At 35.1% G+C, this 16,007-nt stretch overlaps 1 protein-coding gene across 4 annotated transcripts in view; it reads left to right on the forward strand.

The window, feature by feature from the left end:
• Positions 1-14,126, forward strand: part of Antp (Antennapedia) — a 118,216-nt gene extending 104,090 nt beyond the window's left edge. For all 4 annotated transcript variants that reach the window (XM_065237387.1, XM_065237390.1, XM_065237389.1 and 1 more), the window contains one exon: positions 12,083-14,126. In XM_065237387.1, coding sequence (XP_065093459.1) covers positions 12,083-12,330 — 248 coding nt within the window. In that variant the 3' untranslated portion in view covers positions 12,331-14,126. The remainder of the gene's footprint in view (positions 1-12,082) is intronic.
• Positions 14,127-16,007: the final 1,881 nt, after the last annotated feature.

The following is a 16,007-nucleotide window of genomic DNA, read 5'->3' on the forward strand; positions in this document are numbered from 1 at the left end:
GACTATTGCATGGCTGGGTAGTCAAAGTCTTCTATTCGTTAGTCATTTCAGGTGGATTAGAACAGGTTTAGGTGGGCGTTGGCCAGATTTGGATTTTTCAGATGTAATCCTGGATAGGACCCTGTCATTGAACGTCGCGTGAAAGTGGAACTTAATGAAGGCCTTAGTACTTTTTCGTAGTTTTTAGTTTTCGGATTTGAAAGATCGTCGGTTACAGTGGCCTGCTTACTGAGCAGAAAAACGTGGTCCCAGGTCCTTACATATCAAAGAGATATATGGTAAAATCGCTTGTGTATCGTGTATTTTGCGAAACTCGTTGTTGTCGTTGGTTCCGGGTTTGAATGGATACACAAATTTGAGCAACGGTATTATGTGATATGAGGGGCTCGGTGGCCTTAGAGCAACCGTTTTTGCTTACTGAGCAGAACATCATGAGCCAAATCTCAGGCCCATCCACATTCAAGATTCGTCAATCGTTTTATTTGTTAATATGACTACATGGTAATAACAGCAACTCGGTGATTAAAAAGGTGCTCGTCTGCCTAGTGGCAAACGTTTTTGCTTACTGAGCAGAAGACCGTGGGTTTAGTCCCAAGCTCCTTCGCGTTATATGATCGTTAGGACATCAATTCAGCTTATCGTTTACCAAAACGAACCCTGCTGCAAACCCAACTCTCTTATCCAACATCCCAGTGATTCCTCGTGGAAGTGCAGAGGTGTTCTCGGCTTCCATCAAAGCGAGTGTCATGTCAACACAATCCTTCCCATTCCTTTCTTGACCTGTGTTCGGGCGCGGCCGGCGCTGGTATTGCCTAATTTAAGATCACCAGTTTTTACACATTGAGGATAATTGCTAGTCCCAAGCATCGTCTATTGGTTCTCTGTGTAATTACAGCTGATCTGGCAGTAACAGAGTAGCAACCGTGGGTGGTCAATCAAGCTCAAGCTCAAGCTCAAGCAAGCTATAAAAAGTTGAACAATCGCACGACCTTGATCTACCACGGATTTTAAAATGGCGATCCAGGATAGTTTGAAAATGTTCAGGGCTATGCTACATAAATGTCACTTTTCAGGAAGAGACACAAAATTAGTAATGCTACCGAAACCAGGAAAGCCTCACAGGGATTCTATAGACCTATGTGCTTGCTGGACACTTGAAAAAACCGTAGCTATTCGCTATCAAAGGGGACCTCCTTCGAATGGGTGATATCAGTTGCTTAAAGCCGGCGCACAATAGATACGTTTTCGGGTTTTTTGACAGATAATGCATGGGCTAACTGTCAAAAAACCTGAAAACGTATCTATTGTGCGCCGACCTTTAGTCATTTGACGAAGGCATGGATCATTCTCATTTGAGAAACGCTATATATCATTCAATTGAGTGTAACCTACACATAAACGGAGCTCTGGTCGACATTCCGGCGAAAAAGATAAGCCAACCCGACACCAACCTGACATCTTCCAAACCACAACCCGATGTTGACCCGATATTGACCCAACATATACCCAAAATTAACCCGACAACAACACGACATTGGGTCAACATCGACCTTAAATTAGCCTTACATTGATCCGACATCGGGTCGACTTGTCTGTTCGGGACCATTTTGCTGGGGTTATTCCATACTCCACTGTCGTATATCAGATGATAGTGAGTGACTCAATTGACAGTGACAATGAGCTTCGAATGAGAAAGGGGCTCTTCAAATTATGGTGATGTGAGAATTCGTTTACACATAGGTAATTGATTGAATGGTTGTATTGGTTCGTCTTCAATCAAATGATATGAAAATTTACAGCACTGCCTATGATCTTCACATTCTTCTAATGTTCAGAATCTTGGATTCCAAATTGTAAATCTTCAAAATTGGTAAAAGTTTGATTACCTTAGAGCTTGATTGTTAAAATTGTTCATAGGCTAAGAATTATGAAAAAAAAAATATTCTCATAATTTTAATTCTTTTAATGTGTGATTTTGATATTTTCTCAAAGGACCTGAATCTTTGAAATTTTTTTCTAGATTAAGATTTTAAAAAGCATTTCATGAATTCATTTATGTATGTCCCTTCTCACACAGAGATATTGAAACATTTTCGAAGTTCCAGAGTGTTATACATTATTTTATCTTTTACTTTTCGAACTACGGCCTTTATGGCTTCGGCTTTATGACGTTCGACCTAATGATATTCGGCCTAATGGTCCTACACCGCATCAAACATGGGACAGAGAATGTTAAGGATCACATCAGGTATTCCACAAGGTCCCATCCTTGGTCCAAAGCGCTATGACGAAATACTGACGCATGTCAGTAACTGCGCAACGCAGTGTTACAGAAATCATCGTCGGAGTGTACACGTTCCAGGAAAAACTTGTTGGATATTAGTAAAAAGGATCATATTTTTAATCAGTATACTAATAGACTGAGTGAGACAGCTCTCTATTTTTGTTATAATCTTTTTGCAATATTGAGTCGAATTCAACTCAGTTTTGAGTCGATCTTATCATCCGTGTAGAGACGAGCGCAAGTGGAATGCCATCAATAGGAAAGTAACACAAATCTAGATAAAAATGTCAAAAGGTTCTATTCTCTTCAGTGGCTTTCTCTTTCTTTAATAACTCAGTTGTAGATTTTTTCCCTGTTGTATTTGACGTTTTTGCCGCTAGATAAGACGTACCGTTATCCGTAAGGAATCAATGACATCGACAAATTTTATTACATTTATAGAACTAAGTATGTCCAAGTTCTGAATGATTGTTCTCGTTTTAGATTTTTCCATGGATTTGTAAACTTTTTTCCGAACAGTCCGCAATTCAAAAACCCAATAAACTGGCACACTTACTATACTAAACAATACAAAAACACACACACACACAATTTGCGAGCCGAGTTGATTGGTATATGATATTTACTTGGCCTTCCAAGTCGGGGTTCAAAAATAGATTTTTCATGTGGTTTTTGTGAGGGTTAATCGGTTAAAACAATAAGTTTAAACATATTTACAACTATCGAAAATGAAGTCTTATAAACAAATAATTCAACATGCTTGTGTAAATTTTATATTTATATTTTATTTGCATCATGAATGCATGAACTGCTGTAGTTAATCCCAAACCAAATCAATATTGAACCTCAGAGAATACTTATATTCTGTGTAATTTAATTTGATTTATTCAAAAAAAATTTTATGGAAGCATACTTCTACACATATACCCGTTAAATGGATAGGTTGAATCAATGTGTCTTATCTCTGTTCTACATACACCAGAACCAAAAAAAAACATGTCTACTTTGCTTGCTTTACCCGTATCAAACAGTAGGTAACAAAGTTGACAAGACTATGGCACCACATCCTTTCCTTTATAGTCCTAGGCAAAAAGGATTTCACTAACAACATGTCGTCGTTCTGCAAATTGTGCTCTAGTTAAAGTTGATTGTTTTGGTGCTGGTGGGTTCATTTTCTGCAACAGTTTTCAAAAGGAAGACCGCCGACTGTTATTGACCTACCCGATTTTTGCATAACCGGATGGTTTGATTTCGCAAACTCTTCATTGCTGTGAAATTAGGCACACAATCTTTTTGGTCACCTTCTGTTACAGTTGAAACTGGACATGGAAATTTTCACTTGAATGCAATGTAATTTATGGCGTAATTTACAACATTTTGCATTTTTGCATGTATGCAAAGTTAACTAGATTTGCTTGCTACTATTTTCTTCAAAACATTTGCAGAAAAATAAAATTATGCGAAAGGTAAACCCTCAGCAGTAGTGCTTGCGATATTCAACTAAACAGTGCGTTCCGATATTTTGCAGCGTGATGTGATAGCATAGTGTTATTATAATTGAAGCGCTGCAATTGAAGCATCGAAGTCTTGCCAATCCTACCAATTTATTTGAAGATAAGTGAAAGATATCCTTCTTTGTGTGTCCAATCATGTGTGTGGTAAAGCTGTCTCGTCTTGGAAAATCGTCTCAAGTTTGTATCATAGCATAGAAGAGCAAGTTCAATCCTATCACTAATCGATGTACATATATATCTCATTTAGCACACATTTTCCTACCTTCCGAGTACAACTAATACCGACGCCTGCAGCCATTCAAGTAGAGTGTCTCATTTCCCCTTCTAAGCCGAAGAAGGTGTCAAACAACCAAGAGGAAAAATCTTGAAATATATCTTTTGATTGTGTTTCGGATGCTGATAAATGAGGCCATAGTGCTTTGCGTATGGGTTATACATAACTGTCATAAAATAGAGAAAAAAACGGAATCCAACGAGCGCAGAACAAATCTCAGATCGATCCACTTCGGTATAAGTGTAGAAAAACTGTCCTAGGCTGCGTAATTTTCCAATCCTACCGAATTCAAGACTCACACTCGCAACATGTTGAAAAGAACATACAGTGTGCTGTCGGTTTGCACGGATTTAGATTACGCGATTCATTTTAACTGAGGTACTTTCTTCAAATTTCTGATCCTACACAGGATTTGTCTATGGAGAAGTTTGCTTTCATGAAGATCGCGAAAATGCCATGCATGTCTCCCTGACTTCCATGTTTACTACTTTGAGGTGGATCACAATGAAAAGGGATCAATCATCAGCATAAACAAAAGAATTACTGTATTTAGAGAGACATTTTTCACTGACGGCTGAAAGAACTGTTAAAATGAATGGAAACAACATCCAAGATAGCTGTTGAACAGTTAAGCACGCTTTTCCGTTTTCACTTCTGCTAAAGCTTGGATACGCATTTCTTGAAGGAAAAGATGTTGAAAGCGGAAGATGAGATAAACAAAAGATAAATTTTGATTTCCCTCAAGTTGGAAAATGGAATGGAAGCGAGAAAATACTTGAAATATTACACTTTTCCTTCCACGTGTCTACTGAAAAAAGCCAATTTTTCAAACTTAACGCAACTGAGAGATCTTGTTTCCTATAACTTTGCGGCCTTGAATCATGGAATTATTTCTCTTTTCTTGCATTAATCGATTTGTAACCATGACGAATAATTACAACTGCTAGAAAAAATATTCAATAATAAATTCTTTGAGCTCATGGGTTTCATATTGGAAGTTCACAGAAATGCTAAGACTTAAAATTTTAGCTGAAATAATTTGTGTCTCCCGCTGCAATCGTAATTGAAAAGTGCTGAAAATGCCTCTAAGATGAGAGTTAAATTTATTATTGATCGTTATCTTTTCTCTTCGAGTTTGACATTTTAGCCTGCCAACGGTACGCAGACGACAAAAGCGGCCATCGCTCTCCATGTTCTTCCATTGAAATAATACTTAAACGATTTTCTCATTCCTACTGTCGGCGGAAAAACGTCAAAATACAAATTGTGTGTGGAGAGGAAAACACCAGTTGTTTCAAAATTACGAGCCACTTGTTGATGCAGCATTTTCCTTCGGATATACTTTACGCTGACGGTAATTTACAGACAATCTCAGCTATCCTGCAAAACCGATTGGATGTTGACGATTGAAATGATTCTATGATGACAATAGCAAAATTCTTTCACGTTTTTACTTTGTAGAGACAAATATTTCTCTTTAAAACCAAACGATTTTGATCGATAGGCTACATTTTCTTTAAATCGCATTCAAATGAGGTGCCATCAATTTCAACATTTAAACTTTAAAACAACTTTAAACAGCTAGTCGTGCTATTGAATTAAGAGATTAAAACCAAGTCCCAAAAATACTTTTTCTCATATTTACTCATTCATCGTTTCCTAATCGCTAAATCGCCTTTCGGTGGAGGAATAAAATTTCAATTTATAATAATCATTAATTCTCTCCTAGATGGAATGTTGATCTGACCGGACAAAGAGTAGAAAAATAAAAACACGAGATTTCCTTATCAGCGTTTTTGAAGATGATTTTTCACTTTTCGATAAACCTAATTCCAAGAATGGAAATGAAAGAGAAAATAGTATGAATTGAACCCACGAGGATCGTCACGGGAACCACAGGAGGTTTACTGCAGCTCAGTTCTTGCGTTCGAAAAGACACAGGGACACGGATGGAGGTAATTCCCTTGCTCCCACCAGCTCCACGACACAGACACGGATGAAAAATTACGTTAAGAGACAGTTTGAAAAATGTCTTAATTTCAATTCCAACATTATCATATTATTTAGAGATTTTTTTATATAGAATTCTCCATTTACCAAGCCAGAAAACCTTTAGTTGGTCGCAATGTGGAACGTTCGTGTCGTTGTTCGGATAGTTTATTGTTTACTTTTTCTCCTGATATTCACTTTTACCAGAGCCGCAAGTCTCTCGTGACACACCTCCGCGCCCATTTTCGAAGCAATAAGTTGCTGCTCCTATCGTATTCTCCATCCCATTACCGTCAAACAAAACCGATGCTAAACTGAAGCTCTACAGTCGGATGAAAAATTATGCAAATGTTTTTATTTGTCATTAAAATTAATCATAAAACTGTTATTTTTGAATCGAAATTAATTCGTACATGTTCATACGGCCATATATACAACATATTTGGCTCATCATATTCGATGATTTCATATTTACAAACAGCGTGGCCTCCCGTAGCCAAGTCAGTAAAGGCACAATATATTATAACAGACGTGGAGGGTTCGCTTTCCGGCGCGGTTGGGGAAGTCGAAAGCAGACGTAATGTTCCCGTTGGGATATAACATTCTGGGAAAATAATATTAACGACGTTTAAAAAATCTCAGATTTTACTTTTGATTGATGCAAACTTTTTTTTTCAGATTTTGCCAAAAATTCTAATCTTTTTCTGGAAAAGGATCACATTGAAACATGTATCGATAACATGCTAATATAGAGTATACATATAAGCGGTTGACCGGTATCGATACATTTCAAATCGTAAACCAATAACCATACAAAACAACACACTACCAAGCAAACAGAAAAAGTCGCAAGAAATTGAGATGTAAAGTAAAATTGATTACAATCATTAGTAACATACATGGTGCGCACTCAATCTCGTACGCACACACTTTGACTTCTCCAGATCGTACACCTAGAGTTACACCGGAGAATACTTTATTTATTTCTTATTCAAGAGTCAATTTTTCCTGCAAACTTGATCACTTTTTTCTTTGTCGCTACTTCACTGGAACTGCAACAGAAAAGTATTGTAGTTTTGGGTATCATACATGTTGGATGTATCCGGATGCCCAATTCCCATTTTCAATCACGCATAAAGGCTACTAAATTCGAGTTCGTAAATTCAAGTGTGGGTAACATTTCGTCTTCCGTCAAATGAAGCATAATACAGGTCCATTAACATTTAAACATTTAAAGAACATGGTGAATTTACAAAGGTTTTTAAAAGATTATTACATTGTTTCCTCTGTTATTGACTTTTTACAGCAAGTACCTGGTGTTCAGCCATTCCTAACATGGAGAATAGACACTGTTTTGACCAGCCGGTAATACGGAGAATAGATGCTTGGGTTGTACAAACTAATTAGAAATTTTCTTTTCATTGTTCGGGTTGTACCAACCCAGGAACTGAATCAAAAACAAATTCGCTATTAGTTTTGTTTTGACCAATTCGGTAATTTTTTCCAATATTTGCCCAGCCGAGTAGTGTCCGGAAACATGATATACAAAGATCTCGCCAAAAAATTCGTTTGCTTGCTGAGATTAAGCAAATTATTTTCCAAGATTCTAGAAATGAAACGTCACTTTTGTTATAATCTCAGTTAAATTTGTTTGTCGTGATTGAAATATGCTGGGATGTGCAAATCTTGGCAAAAAATACTGAAATTCAGCAAACGAATGCAAGTGTTTATAAGCCACGCCTTCCGAGTAGGGGAGCCAACCATTTTCAAGAAGCATAGGACTATAACCAGGGTTTATTACCCTATTTTAACTATGGTTCTCGTTCCCTAGCCGGCACCATGGAGGGATAAGGATAGAAATTACTGGATAATACATTAAAGCTCACTCATTGGGCTCACGAAATACCATTTATTGGTTTACCGTAATGCATCGAACACCAGAAAATATTTTAATCAACTAACCGATGGCCATAGTGTAGTTTGATGCTGTGCTTGTCCTTGCGTTGAACCGGTTTGTACATTTTATCAAACTCGATGACAAAAAGATTTTCAAATAAATTTTGCCGATCTGAGAAACAACAAGGTGATGAAGAATACAAAAATTTTAAATTCGTGATTTGGATATAATAAGCCACAGACACATTGAGTAGGTATAATTCAATGTTTAACAAGAGAATGCTTATGATAATTGAAATTTTTCAAAAATGTATCGCCTTTTTAGATTTTGAAATTCTACCAGAAATATAAGTCTCAATGTTTTTATTTTATTGTGAAATTGCACAATGATTAAAGTCTAAATATCAAAAGATCAAGCTGATTTTTAGTTTATTAAGTATGTTCGCTTACACTCAGTGCAATGAAACATTTTGTTCATTCGTTCACGAGTCCAGCAGAACTAATATCAATATTGAATTTAATGACCTTTTAGGTCTTAATTGGAACACATTTGCTTCTAACCAAGGTTGCAAATACTAATTTCAGCTGAAACAATGTTTTTTTTTTATTATGAAATAATTGGATGCTATGATCATATTTTGAATTGGTTAGATACAAGAAGAGGTTGCAAAGAATGTGTTTGACATATTAAACCTGTTTATTTCACTTACTCACTCAGCGATCAGCAAATCGCTGATTGTGACTCATAGAAAGCAAAATTAACAGGTTTTATGTTTCAAACGCATACTTGGTAACCTCTTCTTGTAAGTTACAAGTAAAACATGACATTATACCATTTTATTATTCCGAAAAACATTATTTTAGCTGAAATAAGTGTTTTCAATCTTGCTTCTAACCATCATCTCTCAAATAATGCCCTGTTCACATGAATTAGTTTAATCAAATGATGGCCTTTTAAAATAAACCCTACGAAACTGCCATTAACCTACATTAATGAATATTTAATTTCTTAATACCGTATAGGCTCGAAATCTGGACACTTTTAAAAGTTGTGCGTAACTTTTATCATGGTCGTTCAGAATCATCTCACCAAATTATCATCCCAGTAGCATATTTGTCGCAAATCGGTGAAAGTAACTTCTATGTGACTATTTTTGTTAATTCAGAACCATAATTTTTAATCACCAGGACAAAAAAAAATCTGGCACGTTTTGATTTTTCTAAAATCATTGTAAAATATATCAGAAGTCCAAATCAGTTTTTCTTAGATTCCCGGTAAAAATAAATGTAAAACTATTTTTTTTTTCATTCCAAGATGAACTAAATGAACATTACTTTAAAGCCAAGCTTTTGCCATGTTGGCTTAGATTTTTTTAAGTTAAGGAGAAATAATATTTATTTACATTTGTATATTTTTTCCATTGTTTTGTGCAATGAAATTCAAAGTGTTTTTTTTTAATTTCAGGGCGGTCAGCTTCCCCTTGAACACTTGTTAAACAATGTTTTTGTATCGCTTACTATTACTTTTTGTTTACAACATTTAGACATTTGCAAACGGTTTATTATACACTTGTTTAAAGGAGTATGGAGGCGAACCAGCCCCAGGCTGAAAGCCTCCCTAATAAAGATAAATCAATCAATCAATTGTTTAAAGGCATATACAAATAAATCATATAGACATATTTTCAAATGCATAAATTAATTAAACAATATTTAATCATTGATAACAATTAAAAAATTTAAGATTTAAGAGTTTTGGATCTTTTTTATAATATTTATTTTGAATTTGAGAAAAATGTATATATTGATTTGGAATGATTGATCAATTAATCTATCTTTGCATCCTGGAGTTCCAGTACATGAATAAAAAAATATAATTAAAGTAATATGATTAAATAGCGCGAGAAATTATTTTCGATTCAATGTATTTCATTGATTTATCTGATACATAGGGGAAATGTCTCTAATGTTGGCCTATGGATCTAAGATTGGGCCCATCGCTAAAAATCTGCTATTTATTAATTTTATCTAGATGAACGCGTTATTGGGACGTTACTAATGTATATTTTTGGTTGCTATTGAAAATTTAGTCGATTGCTGAATTTATGTATGGGCCCAAATTAGGGACACTTAGGCCGACATTACCTGCATTTCCCCTATTATCCTTTTTTGGCACAGAGTTTTTCTATAAAACATAATTTTGATAGTTGGTAGGAAATATCAACACGAAGCTACTTAAATTCAAATATCTCTCCCTTTACCTTAATTACCACCAATATTTGCCACGATAGTTATAAATAATAATATTTTGAACGACAAATGTTCAGAAATAATTACCTAAAATAAGATTTTTATTGAAAACTTTTTTTCTTTCACCCAAAATAAAACAAAGTGCCTGTTAGGTGACCGAAAACTGATATTCTCTCGATTTAATCTGGTTCTGTATGTACAAAAATTTCTGCGCTTGGTCGATACCTATAAATAAATAAGCGGCAGAACATTTATTCTTCAGCAGCACTCTACGTCGTTTACCTACAAAAGCTATAGCTGAGATACTGTACCTGCGCGTAATAAAAATTGCAATCAACTTTATTAACATTACCAGACGATGTGAGCGTACTATGTTTTCCATAGATCTGGAGATGAAAGTCAGATACATTGGAGTTTCTCGTTAAGGAATTATTCCTCTGTTGGATGACAACGGAAGCTCAAAGTTGCTGAAATAAACCTAAAATATGATCGTTAATTACCTAAAGCATTGATTTTTTTTGTCAAGGAACCAGTCAAACTAATCATACGAAATTTATGGACAATGATGGAGGTTTTAGATACATTGTTATTCAAAATTATAAATTAATTTAGAGGGTTAGCTGAATTGTGAGAAAACAAAACATTTAGCAATTCATAGATTTTCTTACATGCATGATATAGGGTTGGTGTTTAGAAAGGTTATATTAATATTCACGCTGCTCTGATAGCCTGGATGGAAACTCAGAGCTGAATAATAATTGGAATGCTTGTCAGGAAGAAGCAGAAAACTTAAGCCTCTAGGACCCAAACTTAGGGAGAGAGTGAGAGTAGGCACAACCGTTGGAGAAAAGAAAATGAAAAAAGCAAGACTTGAGTACCCATGTCAAAAGATTTGACAGCTGACTGGAACATGAACAGCCATCCCACTCTCCGCAGTAGGGAAGCGACAAAAAAGAACACCGCCCTGTATCCAATATACGAACTATGGATTTGGATGCGGTGGTAGATAATCGAAAAAGAAGAACCTGACTCCAGAGGGGGAAAACTTTGAGACAGGATGAGGGATTCCTTCTCAAACTTTTTTGTACTCGTCTTAGGTTGCCAACTAGATTGAAGCCAATTTTCTGATGAATAAAAATGTGCTCTTTTACCCTTCGCCATCTAAAATGAGGGAATAGTTGATTTGAAATTCAGAAAGCAGTTTTTTAGGGTTTTATTTGAAATGCCGCTTGGAATGATGAATAAGCAATTACAAACCCATTCTGAACGAGGTCTACTATACATGAGTGTGTTGAAGCATTCAATAGTATAGAGAAATAAAGATTCATTCAAGGAAATAGACGTAATAGGCCAGTTAACTGGTTTTCATCATAATTCAGTTAACCAACACGCCACAAATTTAGAAACTGCACACTTAAGAACTACGCCATAGTTTTTCAGTTAGGAAACTATTTCAATGCAAGGATGCCAGTCCTTACCTTACTTTATTTTTAATGCATAAGGTAAAGAATAGATGCCATCATTTTTGTAGGACGAGTTTTTACACCCAATTAATTTTCATTAAGTTTTTGCGTTTCCCTTTTTTGTTTTGAATATATGAATAAAAATATATACATTAAGTTTACTCGTGGTAGTTCTTTATCAGAGAAGGCAGAAAAAATAAACATCGCATGATGCTCAAACGATAAATTTGAAACAGAAGGCATGAGATATTTAAATCCTATTCTATCTTGTCGTTTATTGGATTGTCCATTTTCCAGTTAAATTAATTAACAGTTCATATTTTCTGTTTCATCGGGGCATGATTATTTTCCAATAGAAGGTATGCAAAGATTTGATAAATATATTTCTTTTTTTTTTCTAATTTTCTTCCAGAACGAAAACGTGGTCGTCAAACGTATACGCGATACCAGACGTTGGAACTGGAAAAGGAGTTTCACTTTAATCGTTATCTGACCAGGCGGCGGAGGATCGAGATTGCCCATGCACTGTGCTTGACGGAGCGCCAAATCAAGATCTGGTTCCAGAATCGGCGAATGAAATGGAAAAAAGAAAATAAAACAAAGGGTGAACCAGGATCGGGCGACGAGAACGACATGACACCGCCACAGTCTCCGGCGTAAATACTTGTGCTCATCTCTGGCTAGCTTATGAATGATGTTAGTGACTTTTGTAATATGAATTTTCCTCTGTTTAGTTAAATCAAGGCGCTGTACAGGTTTTAGTTGCGAGACTAAAAATCACCAGATTTTTTTCAATGCTACATAGTCGCATATTTCCATTGCAGTACTATAAAAAAAAACCAAACCATTTTTGAAAATTATTTGTCTTACCTACCAAGCGTACTCTACGATCAAAATTTCAACTTTGTAGAAAACAGTCTACTGTAAACGATACCGATGATGATGATGATGATTAATTTATTATGCAAGTAAAACGAAAAAAGCAAACAACTCATGTGACCTCAAAACTAATGTTAATTTAGAAATACAAGATCTAAACATTCAAAAATCTGATCACAGATTGAAGGAAGCAGAAAATTAAAAAAAATAATGTGCAATGCAAAAACAAATCTTTTATCCATTTTAGATGAAAGATACATATTTGTGGAAAGATTAATAGATATTCTAATAATATACGTACAAAAGTGCTTGAATATTCATACAAAAAATATTTCCTGTCAACCTAGAAAATTAATGGTTGAGACACTTTTGGTTCCATTTCTTCATTAGAACACCATATTCTCAAATCATACCATTTGCCGAACACGAACCTGTACTCAATTATCTCACATAAAAATAATCCATCGTTATTGATTTCTGTTTCCACTTGTTTCTGAGCTACCGCATAGTCGAGAAATATTTGAACCTCAAACGAAGAAAAGCAGAAGAAAGATAATATCCAAACAAACTATACCAAAGGCAATAGAATAATTTAATTATTGGAGTTCATTTTCATTCTGCATCCATTTATTATTTAAATATCGCAAGGAAGTAACAATCATAATTTATTTGAATTTCATTGTTGTTACTCATTCGTACGTGCCCATATACTGAAACTATGAGAAAATGATTTCTCGTTTGTACAATAGATGTTAATTTACAGGAAAGTAGTCATGAACCCAATAAAAACCGTTCTATTTTCACTTTGATTTGGAAACACAAAACTATATTGGTACAATCAGGCGCTACTAGTAATTTGTAAAATCAAATTGATCAAACGCATATATACGAAAATGAGGTATACGGCTCTTGTAGAATATAAATAGTATGGACAAATATTTAGGAATATTTTCGAAAAACAAACATCCTACATAATGTTATCAGACTATGAGTTAGGGAGAAAAAAAGCTGGTAAAAGTGAAATCATACCATGTGAGGATGTATTTCTTGGCATATTAAAAAAAAAACAGCATGGCAAGATATTGTGATTGTTCTGTTGAATTGCCTGCTATTTTGGAAATCAGGCTAAAAACAAAACAAAAAACAGAAAAGATGCTTCAAATCAGATGATACCGAAAATACGTAAGCAAACAAAGTGAGTCGAGTATTTATAATTTTTACAAGTCTAATTCACTGATGAAAATAGAATATACGTAAGAGGAAACTCATGACATTAGCCATTAAGGATTGTGTAATTACTGAAAATACAGATAGAATGAATGATGCAAGTCCCAAAAATTTTAAGCAAATAGACAGTAAAAATTAACAACAAATGATGATGATAACGATGTACGTAAAATATATTTAACCATAATCGGTAAGGGATAATTTGCAAAACTAAGACATAAATAAAAAAATTATCTCGTTAAAACACAAATATGTTATGAGTACATGAGATCTTAAGATACTTGATCATGAGATAATACAGTGTAATAAAATTTGTAAATACCAAATCCACACAGAATGGAAAAATAATAAACAGAAAGATAAAATTATAAAAAAAAAATGTTTTGAATGCCCGCAAGTAAATTGTAGAACAATTGTTGTGTCAGAAAAGGCTCACTGTTATTAAACAGTATGACCGAATCCGCACATTGCCAACTTTTTCGTCGACTATTTTTTGGTCTTTGGTTCGTCGAGAGCCTCACACAACATAAGTTTCTGCGGCACAAACACGAAGAGAAACCGGGGTCCTACGTCCTTGTAGTTGTGATTGAAGAGGGAGAGGTCACTAGTTCCAAAATTATAGATTTGAACTCTTCACTCCAAATATGCACGACTGGGGGCCATTATGAAGTGGGATCTATCCAAGTTTGTACCCGCCTAATCGTGTTTTTTGCCACATTTGCTTCTATCACATTCCGTCTCTGCACCGTCATCAGCAAGCTATACGAAAGTCGACCCGGTAAGCATGAGCAATATAAACACCTCAACACGCGATATCGAAAAAGGAATTGACAAGCGACGCGTGCTCGGTTGTTCCACAATTTCTGCATGGGGTTGCCAAGGTATCCCAAGTTCGATGTTGAAGAAAATCATCCGAAGAAACGCATCGACCAAATCGATCTAGGCACACGATCACTTGTTACCAAAAGCACATGCCTCGGTGGAAACTATATCTTTCTCTTTTCCGCTTTCGGTGCCTTCATACCTTACTTCTCACTCGATTAGTGAAGCCCAGCCTTTCTTTATAGTATTTTTCAGTGCAAGAAGTGCTCTGCGTTAAAGTCTTTTTCGTAAAAAGCCATAACAACAACCGACCATGCATTTTTTGCGACATTATCCTAATGTTCTATTCACAAGTGAAACTTTGTCTCTTCTGTGTATTAAGTTTGACTATTGAACGTAGAATTTTTCTTCGACTGAGAATAGGATCCATATTTCATCGATTGAAATCTAAAATTGTGCTTGTGAAGTGTATTTTTGAATTACCATAAACAAAAAAAAAACAGCATCGTCGACGGCCTTCCTTTAATCAAACAATTTCATCGAACCAAGACTCATCATTTCACAGCTCATCACCGGCATCTTTTCCGACGTTGCTGAAGCAAAAACTCGCATCAGATTACAATCTAACGACCGTACTCGATTGTAATTTCCAAGGTGAAGCATCTCTTTTATCACAATCTCAAACTAATTTTTGTAGATACTGTTCAGTGATTTGAAAAATTGGTGTACACGAAACTATATATTCTGTAATAGCTGTGTATACATAAGAAAAATCAACAGTTAAGGTAAATGATGCGTTAAGTGGCAGCGGTTGAACTGCAATACATTCCTTTTTCAATTTCGTTTTCAGTTGCTGCAAGATTGTTTAAAAAGGCGGTAAGTAAATTTTTACCATTAGCATTTATGTTCAAAAAATGTGGTCTTGCGTCCATGTGTTGGCCAAGGTTATTAAGAAAAGCATTTAATCATAAATTTTAAATATCTTTAATTTGTGGCGAAGATAATGTTTGTGATATTAGCGTTTATTTTTGATCGGTCTGATTAGAAGGGCATGACAATTTTCATTTAAAAAGCTGCATCATCATCGACATTATTCAAAAGTGATGTACACAGTGTAGCTGTTACACTTAAAATGGTGAATTTTATAGTTTTTGAAGCCAATGTCAAGTCAATGCGTAGAGCATTTCCAAGCCGTTGGTACAATTAATGATATACCTAAAGTATGTTTTTTGTGTTCAAAATCATGACTGCTTTTATTAATAAATAAATATTTTAATATGAGATTCACTTGTAAGGTTAGATTATAGTTAGAAATGGAGGAAGAACATCAAGTTGGGGATATTCAAAAACTGGGAATTTCTTATGTTTTGCTCTGATCAAATAAGCAGGCAAAGTATTATCGTTCTTTC

Source organism: Ochlerotatus camptorhynchus, unplaced genomic scaffold (assembly GCF_037179485.1).
Source record: "Ochlerotatus camptorhynchus isolate MF236.1 unplaced genomic scaffold, CSIRO-AGI_Acam_v1.1 ptg000614l, whole genome shotgun sequence".
In the NCBI taxonomy this organism is placed as follows: Eukaryota; Metazoa; Arthropoda; class Insecta; order Diptera; family Culicidae; genus Ochlerotatus; species Ochlerotatus camptorhynchus.